The 20,625-nt window shown below is 39.7% G+C and overlaps 2 protein-coding genes across 3 annotated transcripts; one reads left to right on the top strand and one right to left on the bottom strand.

The window, feature by feature from the left end:
- Positions 1 to 1,340: 1,340 nt before the first annotated feature.
- c23h19orf44 (chromosome 23 C19orf44 homolog) lies at positions 1,341 to 14,258 on the top strand. The gene is made up of 10 exons (XM_084920944.1): positions 1,341 to 1,815; positions 5,053 to 5,220; positions 5,352 to 5,473; positions 5,568 to 6,096; positions 6,536 to 6,905; positions 8,044 to 8,123; positions 10,672 to 11,143; positions 11,886 to 11,975; positions 12,858 to 13,024; positions 13,224 to 14,258. The coding sequence occupies exons 1-10, from the start codon at positions 1,696 to 1,698 to the stop codon at positions 13,311 to 13,313; spliced, it is 2,208 nt and encodes a 735-aa protein (XP_084777070.1). The 5' UTR covers positions 1,341 to 1,695; the 3' UTR covers positions 13,314 to 14,258.
- akr1a1b (aldo-keto reductase family 1, member A1b (aldehyde reductase)) lies at positions 14,210 to 20,524 on the bottom strand. 2 transcript variants are annotated; one of them, XM_084920947.1, is made up of 9 exons: positions 20,441 to 20,524; positions 17,570 to 17,665; positions 16,773 to 16,892; positions 16,449 to 16,600; positions 15,971 to 16,166; positions 15,682 to 15,881; positions 15,233 to 15,305; positions 15,054 to 15,140; positions 14,210 to 14,524 (listed from the first exon to the last, which is right to left on the bottom strand). In XM_084920947.1, the coding sequence occupies exons 1-9, from the start codon at positions 20,507 to 20,509 to the stop codon at positions 14,459 to 14,461; spliced, it is 1,059 nt and encodes a 352-aa protein (XP_084777073.1). In that variant the 5' UTR covers positions 20,510 to 20,524; the 3' UTR covers positions 14,210 to 14,458. The 2 variants fall into 2 exon arrangements, with proteins under 2 accessions (XP_084777073.1, XP_084777072.1); XM_084920946.1 differs by lacking the exon at positions 20,441 to 20,524 and having other exon boundaries at positions 17,570 to 17,659.
- Positions 20,525 to 20,625: the final 101 nt, after the last annotated feature.

Here is a 20,625-nt window from a genome sequence, read left to right as displayed (position 1 = left end):
AATTGCTAAAATGAGGTCACGAATGTTGCACACAGCTGCAAACACAGAACTCTAAGACACTCACTTTGCCAGTCACCGGTCTCTGAAGGATCCAAGCAGCTTTTAATAGCTCTGTCACACCAAGCGACTGACTTTTATGCTGCCACAATCTGACACAGGGCGGAAAAAAGTGGAAAAAGACAGACTGTGTTTATCTCCGGGATGTGAGAAGCCAGAAGAAGGCAAAAAAAATAATGAAAAACCTGGAACATCTTAGTGTGATCTGCACTGAACCGCTGCAGGCAGCCAGATGCAGGTACTTCATATATGGATCTGTTTGTTTAGTTTATTTGCACAATTCAGCAGCATCTGTGAAGCTATTCCGAAATATCCATAGAAAAATGCGTGCATTTAATTGAATTCCTTTGTCTCATAATACAAAAAAGATTATCTCAAAACTTCTGATAGTGGCCTCACAACATTTGAAAATAATTAGTAGAAACTCAATAAACACAAAGCAGTTGTTAACGATTTTTTTGTCTTTGTCTTGCTGCTATTGATCGCTTGAAAACTCTGACATAAGAGCACGATGTAAAAAAATAAAAATCCATCTTTCATATTAGCAGCGAAAATATGTAATCATATATAGACAGAGAGACTATATATTTTCTTAATTAACAGCAATTCAGATCACACAATATACTTCAGCGTGTTAATATTGCTTAATCGGATCGTCACCTTCATAGCAGAGTGGCGCAGCGGAAGCGTGCTGGGCCCATAACCCAGAGGTCGATGGATCGAAACCATCCTCTGCTATCACATGTTTTAAAATCAGCGCATGTTAAATTTGGTGTAAAATTAAACATGCTCATCATAAAGACTCACATTTACCTGCTGCATCGCACAGGGCCAGGGTTACCTCTACAGTCTGTTTAAGATATATTACTATTTCCATTTTGCATTTTCTTGCCATTCTACCATGACTTTTGTAGTATTTGTGGAATTATAGAATAACTAAAATAGTTTAACTTACTATTATTACCAACAAAACAATACTAATGTGGAATGGGGGAATGGAGGGAAATGGGCGCATGCTTGGACACAGAGGTATAAACAGAATAGATCGCAAATTACGAACCTACTTTGATAATGAATAAAACATAGCAGCCAAATAGCTTTAAATATAATTAAAGTAAACATAAAATAGCAAAGCTATTTTGAGTAATGTACAGAGATAAAAATGGACTGAATGAAAAAAAAACCCCATAACGGTGCCCATTTAGGACACATACGCGTAGCATCTGTACTGAACTGTAGGTGGCGCTCCAAGGAGAACTTTCTTACTACCAAGAGGAAGAAGACGGAGGCGGAAGCTCTTCCATGGAAACAACAGACGCTTCTAACTCGTACTCGTTTATGTTTACGTAGTAGGTGGGATACGGAAATAATGTAGTTTAATTGGGAACTCCTGAATGTTGCATAATTGATTATTAACTATACTGACAGGAAAGACATCTAAATGAGTCTATGTCGAATTTTCTTTGTGCAGTTTGAAGTTTTAGCTTTAGCTACTTGCTAGTCAACAGTAGTCTCTCGTATGCAGGATAAATGGTGCCCAACATGGGTTAGCTACTGTGGAAATTGCGTACAAAACATGTGATATTACATATCGAACTGTATCAAGGAGCAGTTTGCCAGAAAGTGAGTGTTTTAAAAATGTGGAAACTAGGCGGCCGAAGCTCCGCTGTGGATCGAGCTCAGGCGTTGCTGTCCGCAAAGAGGAGCAACGGAGGAGACGCTCAGGGCTCCAGGCAAGAGTCCTCATCCAAAACACGGGTATGTACCGAGTTTTCTTTAGCTGTCGCCTTCCCCCCTTTTTAAGAGCTGTCTGTTCTTACACGGGAAAGTTACCTTGTCTGTGGTAAAATTAAATTTGAAATTCTTCAGCATCATAGTTAAAAGCGATGAAATAATTTAATTTGTTTTCTTGCGTTACGTTTGGTAACAATAATAAAAGAAACTTTATTGTAACTTTACTCTGATGCAATGAAATTTTGCATATAAGATAAGATAACCTTTATTAGTCCCACACGTGGGAAATTTGTTTTGTCACAGCAGGAAGTGGACAGTGCAAAACTTATATAGCAAAAATTAGAATACAATAAGAATAAAATACTGTACACAACTGTACAGAAGAGAATAAAATAAAATACTATATACAGTAGAATACATAGAATAAAATATACAATAGGATAAATATAGAATACAAATGCTGTATACAACAGTAAAAATACAACTTTGTCAGAAAATAGTATTGCACTTAGTCTTATTGCACATGTGTGGGTTTGTGTGTGTTTGATCAGCTGCAAAAGTCTTTGTTGTTGAGTCTGACAGCAGTGGGAAGGAAAGACCTGCAAAATCTCTCCGTCCCACACCATGGGTGCCGCAGCCTGCCACTGAAGGAGCTGCTCAGTGCTGTCAGAGTCTCCTGCATGGGGTGGGAGATGTTGTCCATCAGGGATGACAGCTTAGCCACCATTCTCCTGTCACTCACCACCTCCACTGGGTCTAGAGGGCATCCTAGAACAGAGCTAGCCCTGCGGATCAGCCTGTTCAGTCTCTTCCTGTCCCCGGCAGAGATGTTGCCACCCCAGCAGACCACACCGTAAAAGATAGCTGAGGCCACCACAGAGTCATAGAAGGTCTTCGGGAGTGGGCCCTTCACTCCAAACGACCTGAGTCTCCGCAGCAGGTACAGTCTGCTCTGCCCTTTCCTGTAGAGGGCTTCTGAATTATGAGTCCAGTCCAGTTTGTTGTCCAGATGAACACCAAGGTACCTGTAGCTGTCCACAGCCTCAATGTCCATACCTTGGATGTTCAGTGGTTGCAGTGGAGGATGTTTGTGCCTGCGGAAGTCTACCACCAGCTCCTTGGTTTTACTGGTGTTGATCTGGAGGTAGTTCAGCTGTCACCAGTCCACAAAGTCTTAGGTCAGTCCTCTGTACTCCTTGTCGTCCCCATCAGTGATGAGGCCGACTATTGCAGAGTCATCAGAGAACTTCTGCAGGAAGCACTGGGTGGAGTTGTGGGAGAAGTCTGCAGTGTAGATGGTGAAGAGGAACGGAGCCAGAATCGTTCCCTGTGGGCCCCCCGTACTGCAGATATGAATAAACAAATAAGTTAAATCTAGATAAAAATGTATAATTTTAATGAAAATGATCAAATAGAGGTTTTAAAGTGGTTTTGCATTGCAGTTCACATCTCTGAGGGCGGTATGTATGTAAATTGCAGATTCTGTGGGTGTAGTTCTACTCCTTACCAGTGCTTTAATGGAGCAGAAAAATGGAGTGTCATAGAGGTTGTTTCTCAGCTTGTTGATACTAGTTTACAGCAGTGGTTCAAACAGGCTGTGAACACGGTGGGTGGTATTTTTGGTCCTTCCTTTCAATAGCAACACTTCAATGTGACATTCTCAGTGGTGCTCTTGTAGAAATTTACCAGCAGATTTTCCATTTAAGCCTTCTAAAGAAGTATTTCTTGTGAGATACTATAAGTGCATTTGAGCTCTTTAAATAGTTATTTGATTTGTGTAATTTTAAGTCTTTCATATTTTGATGGAATCTTTAATCTTTCCTAAAGACCAGCTTTATTCTATGTATCTATCTATCTGTAAACAATGGATTATATAGTATTCGTATTAAAGGTATGATGCCTTCTCACTCTGCCTGGATGGACGCTGCTGGTGAGGCACCTGCTGCTTCGGTAGCTGCTAAGTAGGACCTTTGAAGCCTACATTACATCCTCTTGCTGCCTGGGCGGGTAGGTGGAGGCTGGCGTGGCGTGGTTTTATGGGGAAGCCAGAGGTCAAAAGCTTCACCCTGCTTCTTCCTCAGGTCGCTAACCTGCTGCATAGCGGTTAGTGCCTCCTCAAACGATCCCCTAGCTCGTGATGGCTTATACGGAGAATTCATAATGACCTTGTCTTGGCCAGGAAGGCTGGAGAGATTGAGCCTTGGGGTACCCTTATCCAGCAGGGAGCCCATGTCCTGAAACAGCTCAGCTTGGTAGGCTGAGAGCAGGATGACCACGTTCAGATTTTTTATTGACTGCGCTTGTGATTTATAAACCTTTTGGTACATGGAGGCTGTGAAATACTCCATCTTACCTGGAAGGTTTGGTCCCACCGACACAAGTGAACGTCTGTTCGGATAGAGATGAAATGCCACTGACTGCTCCACGCTAAAAAGTGAGCCCCAAAATTTCAAGAAAATGTTTAGTAATGGCTCATCTTCTTTATACACACTGGGACAGCAGTCATGAGCTGCTTGATGGGTGCCTGGCGAGTGGGCAATATTTTTCTGTCTTACAGATCCCTCTCCTCCCCCCTGATTGCCATACAGGCAATGCAGAGGGGATGGGGGTTTTTCTCCGAGGTCAAGGGAAAGTAGGTGACACCTGGGCAAGGGTGGGACACGACATCCTTAACCTTGCCGCCACTGGCGTTACCCTGAGAGGATCCAATATCCATAATTACTAAAGGTTAGATTTGACAACTAGCAATAGCCACAAACACAAACCACAAGCTACTTGTCTAGCTAGTTTTTTTTAACATGCAGTTTGCAGCAACACAACAGCTGCTATTATAACAAGATATTTCCTTGACAAAAATATATAATTACATTGTAAAAGATGTTCCTGAAAACCAGTAAAACCCACATTCGGACTACCTTAATGGCTGTGTCAATAAACAGATTAATTGAATTATCCTGGTCCAGGACTGCTGAGGAGCTCTTAGAGAATGAGAATGCTTGGTGTGGGGCCAGTTAAGGGGTCAGGGGACCCCGTATCCTTCAAGTGATTGGTCTGTCTTAGACAGATGTGGTAGTACTGGAGCTTCCATGACTGGTCATGCCAGAAGTTGCTTCCCAGTGAGATCCAGAGTGAGGTTTGATAGAGATGTCATTCAAGTCGTTGTGACTCTGAAGTATAATTCACATGTAAGAGCAGAATGAGGTACTACAGTAATTAAATCTTAAAGCACTTCTTACATAAATATAATCTGTTTCTTTGTAGGTTTCTGTAGGTGAATCTTTTAAACCCAGATCTGCTCCCCCCGAAACACACAAATTATTCTCAGATCTGAGCGACTTGTCCTCAGTCAGTTCAGCTCCTGAGTCTGGAGGGGATGTTAAAGCTACGGATGCTGAAAAGAACCATGGAAGAGAACTGGATTCAAACAAGGTAACTGCTAATTGTTGCTGTATCTCAATAATGGAACACTACACATTAGTGTTGTTGAACCCAGTAAATCCAACTTGACATGAATTGTATAAATTTTTTATTAATTAATTAATTTATAAGTTTTTGGTTAGGGTCTCAGGCCGCGGAGCTCTCTGGGAGGAGGAAGTAGGTTTTTGAAGAAGGCTCCACCACCAACAAACAGCAGCCAGTCACCCGTCAACAGGGACCAAATGCACCCTGAATCTGAATCAAGGTAAGATTCAACATATAAAAATGTGGTTATTAATTTGCACAAAGAATAAAACGTTTTCTGATGTGAAGTTACCTATTTTAATATCGCTGGTCAGAAATGCATCATCTTCACGGCGTGCCACTCAGACTGCATCCTTGACTAGACTGGCTGAAATTGAGAGTCGCATCCGGAGCCGCAAGCAGGCGCAGGAACAGGCCAGACAGGAGACAAAATCTGCCCTCATTCTGACTTCGGATTTGGGAGTGTCATCATCAGCACCAGCAAGAGTCACCCAAACCCCAGAGACATCTGTGCAACAGTCTGTACAGTCTAGCAGTGACCAGAGCCTGAGGGGAACCCATTTCCTTAAGAAGAAAGCAGCTGGAGCTCTTGAAAACACTAATACATCTCTTACTATGGCTCCAAAAATGGCTGTAGATGTTAGTGTGAGAGTCAGGTCCAGAGCAGCAGATCGTATAGCATCTTCAGAGCGTTTGGAGACAAAGTCAGTTAAACTAACAAGTGGTGTCAGTCTGGAAAGTGATGAAGAAGACATGAAGAAACTGCTTGGAGACTCGCTGGACTCGACAGACTATAGCTTCTTAAGACCTGGGAGACCTTCCTCCATGAAAAAGTCAGATAAGGTACACTTATCGGTTTTTTTGCTTGGTTCACTCTCATTACTTACAGCCTATAAACTGACAGCATCATTCTGATAGGCATGAAAACAGTTTTAATAAGAAAAAGAAACATTTTGAACCCAGTTTTAATAAAAGAAAAAGTTGTTTATTACAGGAAATTGGAAATTGTCTAAATTGAATGATTACGCAGGCAGAGCTAAATCATTTTAACATAATAGACAGACTTTTATGCATGACAGACTTTCATTGTGGAAATAATGACAAACCACATTCACACAGTGGTTGTTAATCATGCCAGACATGTATGTGGTTAAGACATCAGGCTGTTTTCCTGCAACCTGCACATTAAGGGTTAGAGTGAAAACCTGATAACGTTTTCACTTTGATGGCTCAGAGACACCGTTTTATCAGCTCAAAGCAGCTGTGCTTTCTACTCATACAGGTATTCCTCAAAAGCAGTCATGAAGTTCACTCCACTCCACTTACTGCCGAAGTAATTCCTTCACCACCCTCCAACACAGCACCACCTCGCTCCTCTGCTTCTCCTTCTAACCGGAGTTCTCCTTTCCGATTCGCTGGCCATGCCCAGGCCCACTTCAGCCCCTCTGTGCTCTCGTCTTCTTCCTCTCCACCCCGTGTCTCCTCCCCACATCCTCCGGAAAGACCAGGCACCTCCTATAGGCCAGAAAGCCCACAGCGATCCCTGTCCTCCCTCTCAGGACGCAGTGAAGTGCTCTCTCTGGATGAGCTTTTCCCTGTGGAGACGGGATCTGAACGCCCACTCAGTGAGATGAGTTCAGTTTCTTCTGAAGGTGAGAGGTGCTCATCAAATGCATTTAGTCCTAGTGTTCAAGAGTTGATTGGACTCAGCTGTGTTCTTTGTGTTTAACTATTAATAGCAATCTAGGAGTATGATGTATTGATCACTCCTATGAAAGAGAGGGCAACATGGCGCTCATTCCTTTGTACATTAATGACTTTATATAATAAAATCACTAATGTCCAAATGAACATCTCATTACTGCTCGTATAAAAGAGAAGGTTACAGTGTGGTCATTCTTCTGTTCAATAATGAAGTAATGTTATACTTGAAGAAAAATTATTAATGACAAAATGAACTCACAGGATGAATCTAATTTGTTTGGCAGTTCTTGGAAAGCTTTTCATGAAAGCAGAAAACAACATTTGTGCTTTCAGAGGGAAAAAGGGGAATAAAGCATGTATTATCAGTGTCTCGAGAACCTTTTTATTGTATCGAGCCACTGTGAGGTTTAACAAGCTGCTGCATTTGATAGTGGATTAATTTGATAACAACAGGAAAAGAATAGATTTTATCTTCTGATGCACAATGGCAAACACAGGTATTAGTTAAACCATCCATCTTTCAAGCATGCAAAGAATTAACTTAGTTTAGACTATCTGTGTTTTGGGATATTCTTTTTTAAAATTATATATGTATAGATAGTTCTTTTTTAACTATTCCTAGGTAGTGAAGTGCTTTGTAAAAGTACAAATAATGTAATAGTTTAGTTTAATAACTGTGATCTAGTGTCCCTGTCATTACCACATGGGAGGTACAACTTCTAGGCCCAAAGACATATTGATAATATTCATAATAAATGTACCTTTACCAGTAATTGATACTGTTGGAGCAGTATGCTACTGGCAGTCATAGTGACCTGAGCTTTATTTCTAGTACCCTGACGTGCATTGTGATAGACTCCGATATGTCCCAGTTTGTCACATAAACCAGTGTTATGAGATTGTCTCAATTTACAAGTTAGCCTCTTTTAATATTCAGTTTTCAGTTTTTAATCATCAGGTGTTTTTAGTGTCTTTTTGTAGCCTTGTGCATTGCACTGCTAGCAGCTATAAACTGAGTAACATGTTATAGTCGGCTACGTGAATATACACTCTAAATTCTGTCATTGTGGTTTTATGTTTCTGCAGACTTCAAGATTAATGTGATGACACTGGATGACCTTGCACCTGCTCGCCTTGAATTTACTGCAGAAACGCCAAGAAAACAGGTGGGAAATGACAGGAATTAGTTCCAAACAAGTATAAAGTGAAGAAGAAAGGAGAAAGTTTGCCATTCAGTGTAGCATAATTTAAAGAGGACCTATTAGTCTCATTTATAGCACCATATTTGTATTCTTAAACTCTGCCAGAGTAGCTTTGCATGATTCAGAGTTCAAAATAATCCATATTTATTTTCGACTCATCATATCTGTGCCTTGGTGCAGCCCCGTCCGTTCATACTCACTCTGAAAAAAACCCATCCAACCAACTCTGCTCTGACTGGCTACCCCTCATAAACTCATGATTTGAGCAGTAGGTGGCTTGGGCTTCTTCCACACAGAGTTGTGTGCCAGAGATGACCATATAAGACTACACTTGAGTTTTTGGCCCGCATAGATGACTTGCACATATGACCTGACTAAACTTTGAGCATTTTTAAAATGAATGTCAGCCACTGTAATGGTAAATGCATGAAGGAAAAGAGCATAGCAGGTCCACTTTAAAGGAAATATTTGTTGAATTGCACTCATTATATCTATGAAAACATGTTATACACAAAGTCAAAACAAGCTTTGAACACATCATCAAAATATCATCTTTTCAGATATGGGGAAACAGGTGTGTTTTGGACCACAAGACATAATTGTTGCAGTTAAAATTATTATAATTCTGATTTCCTCATCAGCTCCAAATGGAACATCCAGGTAGTTGGCTGCTAAATGCTTCACTATGATCCCTAGCTGTTGCTTACTTTGTGTGCTGTTGGGTTAGGACTGCTGCTGCCACCGACAAAGAGCAGCAATGATTACCAGAAGAATTTGGTTAAATAACATAAAATAAAAACAATGAGTTTAATGAGAAGGACTTCATTATAGACACTGGATTTGTTGTTTATATAACACGAATAGCTGGCCACCTAGGGAGCCACCAGCTAGAGTAGTGTCAAAGAAAAGGAAGAAATATTTTAAATTGCTCTTGATGTGATTTCACTGACTGCCTGATGTTCCTTACGGCATTAAATAGTGAGAAAGAAAGCGCAAGGAGCTGTGACTCAGGTATTAATCACAGGTTCCTGATGTTATGTGCAAACATTATTCCACAGTGCACACACTAAATAAATCCTAATCAGAAAAAGATAATAACTGTATGTATGCAAAGTTGTATCCTTGAGTCTGTGATAGTGATGAACGATAATCGACACCCTGAATTTAATGTAACGCCACTGATATTAATGCTGGAGACTCTAAATTCTGTCCACAAGGACATTTTCTCCTTGGCGTGGTGCACTGAAATTTGCATTAATAACGAAACCAAAAAATCTTACATCATAAAACAGCCATGTGTTAAAGCCTCACATTAATAACCACAAGCATTAAAACACATGTGCAGTAATCTGGATATTTACATGTGATATCCTAGGGGATATGATTATAAGTTTGTTTTCTGTCATATCCTAAATATGATTCTTTCTCTGCTCTAAAATGGTCAAAAAAAGTTCTAAAGATTTATTATAATAAACTAAATAAAAATAAACTAAATAGAAATAGAAATTTTATTCCACTGTGGCAGTGGAAAAATGAACCTTTGACTAAGTTTGAATTCTAAGAGGCCCACAGAAATGAGATGGTATAAATGTTGCTTCCTGGACTGAAGAGTGAGGCCAACACATTTTTACGTTTTAAATAGACTGAGTATAACATTAGCATTTGTAACTTTTTTAACAACGCTATCCTATACAATAAACCTATATCATAAGATACATTTATATAGAGGGAATCAAACAGATTCACTCTATATTCTAGAAGTATCTGCTAATTAGTGCTAAATAACCACACTAATTAGCTGTGCTAGAAAGTTCAGTCACCTACACTAGATTACAAACTTCTTCTTGTGTTGTACCGCACACCAAACCGTATTATTACCTGTATTATTATTAGTGGGGTGGCTGTAGCTCAGAGCAGGTAGAGCAGGTCATCCACCAATCAGAAGGTTGGTGGTTCGATCCCTGGCTGCTGCAGTCTGCTTGCCAAAGTATCCTTGGGCAAGATACTGAACCGCAATTTGAGTGGATGTGTGAATGTTAGATAGAAGCAGTTAGGCATAGAAAACATGCTGATGTAAATGAGTTGATAAGACATGTTGTATAAAGTGCGCAAGTAGAAAAAGTAGAAATGCTCCAAAAATGCTAACAACACAAATACTGTTGAGTGGTCCAGTTTACTGGTGGTACAGTTGACTTTAATTGAAGGAGGTGAACCAACTGACAGCTGTTCTGCTGAGATATATACAGCGAATTATAGTTATCCTGTCTCAAGGAGATAAATGGGGCAGTAGTAATGCTCCTATTCTTGAGAGGATGAACCTACATTTTGAGATACTCTTCAGCTGGAGAAAGCAACTGTTTACTGCATTTTATTGTGTTTGTCAAATTTCCTTGCATGCAGGTGAAGGCTGATTGTTAGTATACGTATAATATTCTTCAGGGGACCCTTTGTCTGAGATCTCTAAATTCTCTGAAGGACTCCCTAGACTGACATCTTTGCTTTCATGAAACAGGGTAGCCCTGTTCCAGGATCTCCAGACAGAAAGCAGCAGCTACACGAGGAGGAACAGCAACAAGACCAGCTGCTGGATTACCAAAGTGACTTTGAGAGTGAGAGCAAAACAGAGCCAGATTACAGTGCCAGTCAAGTGTCAGAGGATCTGCAGAGAAATGGAGGTGAAGAGAAGATGGTGTCAGAAGTCAGAGATGGGGGTTTGGATTCAGACATGTCTGATGGGAGGACAGAAGATGATTATTCGAGAGCTTTCTCAGAAGCAAGTCATTCCTCCACCTCACGGACCTCAGATCGCAGTCACACTTCCAAGTCAAACAGCCAAGGCAGAAGTGAGGACTCCAGATCGTCATTATTACTTGAGGGCCAGGCTTCATATCAACAGTCGAGGAGATGTACTTCAGCCAGAAAGGTTTTAAAAGAGACTGCAGTGCAGACCCATTCTGGTCCACTGGCTTCAACATGGCCAACAGGTTTGTCTGCTACACATAGTATTTGTCTATCTAAGATGTGAGAGAGACCACCATTTCTCACCAAAATTCCTTTAAATCATCTTATTAAGTAAAAGGAGATCTTGTTTGTATGAAGGCGCTAATCTGAACTTTATCTTGCATTGTTCTTTGGATCTAAGAGTAAAAGTAAGTAAAAATACTTATTTACTTTTTAAAATCCTGTAACTAAAATGCCAGAGTAAACTGATATGCCTGAAGCTGACTTAGAAAGTCCACAGAATCCACAAACTTCAGAGCATTTTAAAGGTCAGGCTCCGTGGCTTCAGGCATGTGCAGAGAACTAGGAATAATTTTGGGTTGTTGGACTTGAGTGAGCGAGATAAAGAGTGAACTTAGCTGTGCAATACTCTGTAGGTAGGTAGGAATTTTAAATTGGATCCTTAATGCAACAAGTGTCATGGGAGCAGCCATTTGGCATTTGCGTTGCCTGCGAGCACTGGAAGGCAGATTTAATGAGTGACGAAAGCAGTGAATTGCAGAAATCAGTACAAGTTAAGATGAATTCATGAGTGAATATCTGAAGCTTCTTTTCACAAAAGAAGAGAAGCTTGAAAGCTGTTTCACGTTGGTGTTGATTGACAGGGACTAACATAAATGAGTCCATGATTATGTATGCCGATGTGAAAGAGAGAGGTCCCCATTTTCTGAGTGGGCAACTAGAACTTATATCTTATCGCATTGACCTTTAATTTTTTTTTTCCAGATATTCCTGCTGTGGACCCTATGGTGAGCATGACCTACATAAATCCTTCTCCAGTGGTCACTCATACCCTCAATGCAGAAATGATAGAAGGTGAGAACCAATAAAACGAAATAAAATACAAAATAATTAAAAAAAACATTATACATTTTTTAACATATGTACTCTTCCCATGGTCGATGTTTAAAATTTTGCTCTTTCATGTGCTTTTTTACCCCTCAGCTGTAAAAGTCTGATTGGGTATTGTTGTCACCCTGCCAGGCGGGCAGGCAGGCATGCTGTAGGGGTTTTCAAACTGATACCATAGAATCACCTACAAAAAATTTTCAATCAGTTTGAATCTCAGTGACATTGACCTCAAAGTCAAGGTCAGAGGTCAAGTTTTCAGAAAATCTTATGAATGCAATAACATGAGAACAAAGCGATGTAGTATTTTAAAATTCATACCATAGGTGTACCTACTAAGAGCCTGGGGTGTACTAGTACATCAGGCCAATTATGCTCCTCATTGGTTAAAAAAAGTGATCATGATTTTCTCCAAAATGTTTCAAAAATAAGATTTTTGATGGCATTTTCCACATGATCTTGCTGACAGATTAACTAACAGACGGCTCTGAAAACACACTTTCACTGAGACTCTTCACTTTGTCAAGAAAACTAGAAAGTTGTCAAATTTTGGATTTGTCACACTGATAACAGAAAATCTTTTAAACCTGGATCCAGATGGTAATTCTCAGGGATTATTAGGGTTTGTACAAGGATGATGGCAAATTTCAAGTGAGTCATACTGATGGCTGTGGTGGGGCCATTTAAAAAAAATTTATGAAGCTGTAGCGCCATCTATAGGTGGTATACTGGGAGACAGTGCCTTCCAGATCAGTTAAATAGTTAACGACATTTTTTGTTACTGTCATTTAAACATTCAGAAATATTTCAATTTAACCCTGCAATGTGTATCCCTTGGTTCTCCATCAGCAATCAGCACCTTCAATCCAGCTGTATTTGTTCTCAATGAACTGCTAAAACAGCAGCTTGCCATGACAAGGCGGTTCATTGAAAGCAACCGCCACCTGCACTCCAGCCTGGTGCAGAGTCTGGAACCACCAAACTACAGATATACCACTCTCGAGGACACCAAGAAGGTAAAGTATACTCACGAACTGGCTGTGAATAACACTTATCTGTAGCTTTTTGGCTCAGTAATGGAAATAACAGACATTTAAAGTGTACTCATTGTACTAATTTTCAGCTCATTATTTTTATTTTTCATCTCCACAAAAGTAATTTCAAAACAATACTGGTCAAAGTGTGACTTAGTGAAACTTTCCCCTCTGTTTTCAGCTTATCCACATGCACAGATCTCCCAAACTGACAATGAAGGAAGCTTTAGAGGAGGTACTGCAGGAGATGAGAGAAGACCATTGTATGTGACCACTGTGATTGCAAGGACCAGAAGCTGGATCGTGTCTTTATTTTTAAAGACATTTTTATACACATTTAAAAACTTTTTTTTCCTTCTCAGTGGAAAATTACTTTATTATTCATAAAACACTGCGTGGAATTTTATATCAAGTGTCAAAATCAAGAGCTGGCAGCCAAATCCATCACTTTAGGTTCTTAATACTGGAGTGGACATTATAAGGCTGTGGTCTGCTAATGTAAAGATGGGCACACCTCCACAGCACCTGCAAGTTAAGGTAACTAACACAGAATGCAACAAAGTTGAAAGCTGATGCTGAAGGTAGACAAATTCATCAGAAGTGAGAGATTTAATAGCCTTAATAGTTATTTATATGCCAAAAGACAACTTCTGTTTTCAAAGAATGTGATTTTTGAATTCATACACCATCAGTGATTTGGAGTCATAGGTGGAGAATGGAGGCATCAAAGTCACAGAATTTAAAAAAAAAAAAAAAAAAAAAAAAAAAAAGGCATGGAGTTACAGCACATTTCTCAACTTTAATTTTTATGTGGAGTTAGTTTCATGGCCTGCATTTTTAATGAAATTTAAGTTTCATTACTTCTATATCAGGATGCATTTGGTTTTAATGCTTGCCCCATGCAAACCATGGATGTCATATTCATGCTTGTGAAACAGGTTGTTGGGTGTATGTAAGCCTTCTTGTAGAACTGCACTCACAATTCACAAATTACTATTAATTACTTGACTGTATTATACAGACTTGTTTTTGTTGCATGATTGAGGTGGTCATGTAGACCAGATGAAATGAATGGGTTTAAATGGACACACCAAACAGATTCTTAAAAGCACTTTCTAAGATTTAAAGAGACAGCTTAAGCCAATAATCATTCAGTGAAATAAACGCTTGCAAGGGAAGTAACAAAATGTTTATTAAAAAATTAACACATACTGTACGGTGTTTTTACAGTTACCAGTTTTTCAGTCTCAACCACCAATATTAACTTGAATTACTCTAACGGCAAGTGCAGAATTGAACAAAATCTAAAGACAAACTTCGATGGCAGGACCCAGGAACATTTATCGGTGATGTGGGAAGGTGAAGGTGTGTTGATGGGGTTGTTGAAGGCACAAATTCAGGCTGTAGTGTGAGTTGTCAATATGGGTCATTGAAAGGGTAGAAGGGATGTCCGGCATCCCTGGGAACACGCTTTCCTTCCACCTGCAGTAACAAAAGGGGTTTTTTTGTTTGCATTTTGCAAGTTCATGTGTTAATTCTTGACATCAACTGCTTTTTCCTATTTAACCAAAACTGTCTGAAAATACGTATTCCACTATGGCTTAGCTGGTAAAAATCAACAACCATCTCCTTTGAATAAATTTATTTTTTATTTTTTAAAAATGAGCCAACTTAATAATTCTTTAATGACTTTATTATATTCAATGAAGAGATGGAACATTTAATATTCATATAATGAACATTTTCCAAATTACAGGTTTCCAAATCACACATAAGAGCTCCATAATCCAATATAAACTAACTTCAACCCACCCCCAACTTCATAATCATAGGATAGGTATAGTATTTTTATTATTTTCAGCTCGTATTTACAAGATTTACACAAACGTTGTGCACAGTGTTGCATCTCTGTCTCTGCTCTTCACTGTAGAGCTGATGTAGACAGTAAGAGCTACTTAGCGGTTATGTCCCAACATAAAGATTTATTAGAGTACTGATTAAGTCCACTTACTTCGATCATTGGTACGATGTAGCGCCAGCCTCTGGTCAGTGCTGCGATACTTTTCATTTCTTCTGCTTCAAGGGTAAAGTCGAACACCTGACAACATAACAAAACCCTTTACATACAACACAACATACCTCACTGTAGCTGGACCACAAAATGTAACATTTATTTAAATCTCACTTCACCTGTATGTTTTCTTTGATGCGGGACTCGGTCACACTCTTAGGGATTGTTACGACTCCACGTTGTGTCTGCCACCTGGAAATACAGGATTTGTGTTGATGTGAAGCTGCTGGAGGGTTTCGTCACCATACCAGTGTGCATTTCTGCCCAGAGCATCAAGCACACAAGTTTTATACAAGTAGTATACTGCTTTTTTTAGCTTTAGTTTGCTGTTTTAAAACTACAAATGTGAGTAAAGGTGCCATGCAGTACACAGTTTAGATGCATACTGAGCTACAGACTAACAAGCTGAATCTGGATGTGTTTTTGATGATATCATTTGAAATGTAAAATTGGAAACCTTAAGAAACAAAGAAGGTAAAAAGGTCGAAGATAAACAGACACAGTGTGATCTTTGCTAAAAAAAAAAAAAATGCAGAGTACTTTTGGATATTCTGATCTATAGATTTACCTCAGGAGAATCTGAGCTGGAGACTTTTTATATTTCTCTGCAAGGGAAGAGATCACAGGCTCCTCCAGCAGGATGGGTTCGTTCGGATGTTTCCAGGCTCGATCAGCAGACCCCAGTGGACTGTAGGCCGTCATCACCAGGCCCCGATCCCGACAGTGGGCCAGCAGCTCTACCTGGGCCAGATAGGGGTGGCACTCTACCTGTCCAGCAAAAATGAAGCAATACCAGGGTCACCTCCGGCATTTTACAAACACCTTTTATTACCATCAACATCACAAACATCCTGTACCTGAAGGACAGTTGGTTTGACACTGGCGACCGACAGGATGTCATCAATCTGCCTGCTGTTGAAGTTGGACAAGCCAATGGCTCGGACAAGACCCTTTCCCACCAGTTTCTCCATGGCAGACCAGGTCAGCTTGTAGTCTGTGTCATCATATAGCAAGGTGCCATCCTCCTTTCTGGGGAAAGCAACGTCTCCTCGTCTAGGAGCAAGCCAAGAAGGTCTCAAAATACAGGCTTGTTTATCAGTTTGAGCATCAACTAACTTTTAAGAAATGTCATAATTTTTTTATAAACATTTTTTTAATGAAGTAGTATAGTTCTTGTCAAAATCGTTTTAAAATCTAACTATTAAACTGTGAGCAGATTAACTTGGCATAAGATAAGATATACAATAATCCATCAGTTATCTTGATATAACAAAGGTGGTTTTGGGAACATAAGCTAACTGTCTCATTATTGGACCATGTGGAGGCTGAGCTCACTGAAAGGCGTAAGGCCAGTGGATGAGGTAGAGGTCCAGGTATTCAAGGTTCAAGTCCTTCAGGGTCTTCAGGAGGGCTGGCTCGACATCATCTGGATGGTGCTTGCTGTTCCACAGCTTGGATGTGATGAACACATCCTCTCTTCTTAGGGACTGGAGCACAGAACACAATAGATATGAATTCTTTGGTTTTTTTGTTTTTAAAGACAGTAGTAGACCAGACTGGTCAGTAAAGTCTGACAGGTCTAGAATCAGTTGCTCTCAGGGGACACATTTTATGTGCGTTTTTACTGGAGCTTTGAACAGTTTGGTGAAGCAGTTCTACCTTTTCGGGTCCGAGCTTTTCCTGCAGGGCTTCTCCAATCTCAGCCTCATTGCCATAGATAGATGCACAGTCAATGTGGCGATACCCAGCTTCCAGTGCCCAAATAACTGCTTGTTTCACCTGTTAGAAATAAATATACAAGTTTCAGTAAGTACCCATACACGTTCTTAATGTTTGTACCAAAAAATCTAAACTTAACATCCGAATCTGCTAAATTCTCAGACCAACAAGTGAAAAATAAATGGGCTGCAATTACCGGACATAAAACAATACTATGTTTGACTTTCATTCACTGGATACTTAGAGCTTATCAAAAGATTTCTTGGCAACTTGGGGGCAGTGAAGCATATTGATAGGAATTTATGGGCAAAATCAGTTTAAATGTAAGACAATCTAAATGCAATAAACTGTATTTTTTCCCATTTCTAATATATTGAAAATAATATATGGTGAAAATAATGTGTCTTCCCCTCGTTCCTGTCTACTCTTCATTACTACCCTGTCAAATGAGGGCAAAAAATTCCCCAAAAATAATATTTTTTTAAAAATAATAAATAAATAAAATAGACAAGAAAAAAAAAAACGATCCAAAAAGCTGAGAGAACTGCAGAGTTGAATTTGTAAAAAACAGAAAGCACTTCTCAGTTTACACATGCCAATTTAATTAAGGATACAAAAAAAGTGCAACTTTATTGTGTGACATTAAGATGAAGGAAAGGGGTAAACGCAACGCCGTTTTAATTTATTAGAAAGTCACAAATGGCTTAAAAACAGGAGGACAGAAGTGCAGTTTCTACCTTTCCAGGCTCACTCTTCCATGTTCCCAGTCCAATGAGGGGCATCTTGCGCCCTGTGTTAAGAACTGCAAAGTCATTCATGCCTCTCAGAAGCACCTTAAAAAGAAAAGCAGAGTAAGAGCCAGTCAGTGAGACCTGCTCAACTCAGGTGGCTGTGAAAAAGTAGGAAGTGTGTACACCATTCGGTAGTTTTATACTGCATAAACTGAAGACAAAGACAAGGATGCACACAAACACAGGTCTTAGAAACTGACAGCAAAGGAAATATATGACGGTGTAACAACAGTATGTCACAGTTTTCACAGTATAGCATTATTATTGATATTCTCAGGTAGAATGACCAATTAATGCTTTGAAAACAGAGTTCAAACCATTAATGAGTCCAGCAGGTACAGCTGGACAGATAAGATTCTTGATCCATATACTTATTATCCCAAACATCACAGTCAAACAAATGAATATAAATAACAGCTGAAGAACTGGTAGAGCAACTGTCCAACTAGTAAAAGGAAGATCCAATTAAACTCATATTGACTGACAAATGCAAGGAGAGACTGTGCAAAGCCTTTATAAGTGATATATCAATATCAAAATTTAGCTTAGATTAAACAAAAGATCACATGATGAGAATGCAGCCAGAACACTAGAATTAAGTTTGTATACAGGAGTAAAAATATTAGCTTATGAAAAACATTTCTGAATTGAAAGCTTGCACATCTTAAAGTATGAGAATTTCCAAAGTTGTTTTTGCACCAAAGGGAAAAAAGAAAAGCTGAAAAGGAAGCATGAAAGGAAATGAAGGCTGCTGACTTGCATTTTCAACAGCTAGAGGGATGTGATCATTCCCCTCACTATATAAAAATTACAATACTTTAAATAAAAAGACCTGAAAGTAAGAAACTTGAGGATTTTTCTCAGAGTTGGATTTGAGATTCAACAAAGAAATTTCTCAAAGTGCACTCACACAAACATTAATTATACAAAACCCATATATGCAAAATTGATTCTCATCTAATTTTGAACACCATAGAAACACATCTGCTTTGATAATACCTACCATAGATGTGTATCAGTCAATAAGTAGTGCAAGCCCGGATGTGAATGAGCTCAGTGTGGCAGCGTGTAGAAGGAACTACATTCCTGTTGATCCAAGACACCTGTACCCGCCCTCTCTGACTCGCACCGCCTAACACAAACACTATCTGCTTGTTCCACGTTCCCATTCCTCTGACATCTTCCACTGATGGCATAAATAGTAACTGCTTTCAGCTGCTTCCGTATTCACCAGATTTTTTTTATGTCTTATGTAATTTCAAAGGGATTTGTGTCTCCTTCTGGGTGCCTGCTAGGGATGTTTCACTTGTTAGGCAAATGTGTAAACTACTACACTATGAAGCCACAAAGTAAAAAAAAAAAAAAAAAAAAAAAAAACTCCACACAACACCACATCAGTTCTGGTGGCTACTTGGTGCCTTTTGAGATTTTGAAGGCTTGATCACTAGATAGCAGAGGGTGCTGTAACTTTCCTCGGAAACAATTTATAGTCAGAATCTACAAATCATCTGTGAACTTCTTGGTTATCATCTATCTACTGACATCAGTAGCTTTCACTAACAGGCCCACACACTTTGTGGTTCCCACGTTAATGTCAGCTTTTAAGCACATGATGTCTTTCTTTGAAAGCATTATAGAGAGACACATGACACTCTAAAAACTGAGTATTATTGATAGAAGTATGATTCCAGAGGGAAGAATGGCAGTTTCTTTATTTTGGCTGTTGAATGCATGCATGCAGTTTTATATCCAAATGACCACTGAAATGGCTCCAAAAAAAGTGGTCGCCTACAAGGTGCATGCTGCTTTTTGCCCTTTGAAATAGTTCTATTGTTGGTTGAAGATAAAGAAGAGGGAGAGGTGGAGGCCGTGTTTAGAGGCAGCAAGAGAGAAGGCATGGAAGGAGATGCAAAGGGTTGGTGTGACACATGAGGTTGCAAGTGATAGGGTAAAATGGAGGAAGACGATTTGCTGTGGAGACCCATGAGCGGAGAACTATGCAGAATAACTGTTTTCCCCCTTTTGTTAATCATCTTGTGGGACCTCATGGGGCTCGTCAGGTTGGGAACCTAAAACGTGCCTCCTTTGGCTGAAATCTCAGTTCAAAACAATCTTGTTACTTGTTCAATGCCCTTGATTCATTTCTGCAACACCTTTAGTAAATCCATTACAACTAGAACATGACTTTTATGGTTATAGAGCTATATTTTGCCCTGTTTCAGCAGGTCTGACGGCTCTTTTTGATGTCGTATGTTAAACTTGTTTCCCTTTGCATTCTTTTTTAATTGCAGGAAAGGAAAGCGGTGTTAATTTGGTTTACAACTCGACTGACCAATCTGCAAAAACACCAATATTTTCCAGATCTTTCCAAAAATCCCTGAAAGTCAGCTGGTTTTCTGGAAAGTCACGCGCCCTGCCACACCTCAATACCACTGTCCTCGCGCTCACTGTCCTTCGACATCAAAAAAAAAAAAAAACTGCTGACCCCCCGCCTCCCCCTTAACAGATCTGCAAAAAAGGAGTGACGTTTGTATTATGTAGCAAATGTTAGCAAACAATGCTACACTTAGTAAAGAGGGGGCTACGGTTAGATAAAGTATTGTGGCTGTGTGGTCACTCGGTGGCTTCGCTTGTTGCTGAGATTGTCTTCAGGAAAAAAAATGAATGTAACAGCTGCTCGTTAAAAACAGCAGCCGCCACACTTTCTGTTGAAATAACAGCCGGCTGCTGTTGTAGCTTCTATTGAAGCCAACTCTCACATTCTCTCGCGTTACTCCCTTTAAAGTCGGTTTTTAGTAGAAGTCTGCACACACTCACCCTGCTGCCGAAACCGACACACAAACGACACAGCGTCTGCTTTAGGAGCTGACACTTCAGTGACTGCATGCTGTAAAATTATATGACGTGAATTCTCCTTCATGGCTCTGTGCTCACTTTGATTCGTCAACTTACTGTTTCAAGGTTTTAAAAGCTGCCGACTTCAGTCAACGACCTGTTCCGGT

The sequence above is a fragment of the Perissodus microlepis genome, chromosome 23 (assembly GCF_051167445.1).
Source record: "Perissodus microlepis isolate ML-2025 ecotype Zambia chromosome 23, ASM5116744v1, whole genome shotgun sequence".
NCBI classification, from domain to species: Eukaryota; Metazoa; Chordata; class Actinopteri; order Cichliformes; family Cichlidae; genus Perissodus; species Perissodus microlepis.
Note: the sequence above shows the minus strand (reverse complement) of the source record. Positions and strands in the feature narration are given on the sequence as shown.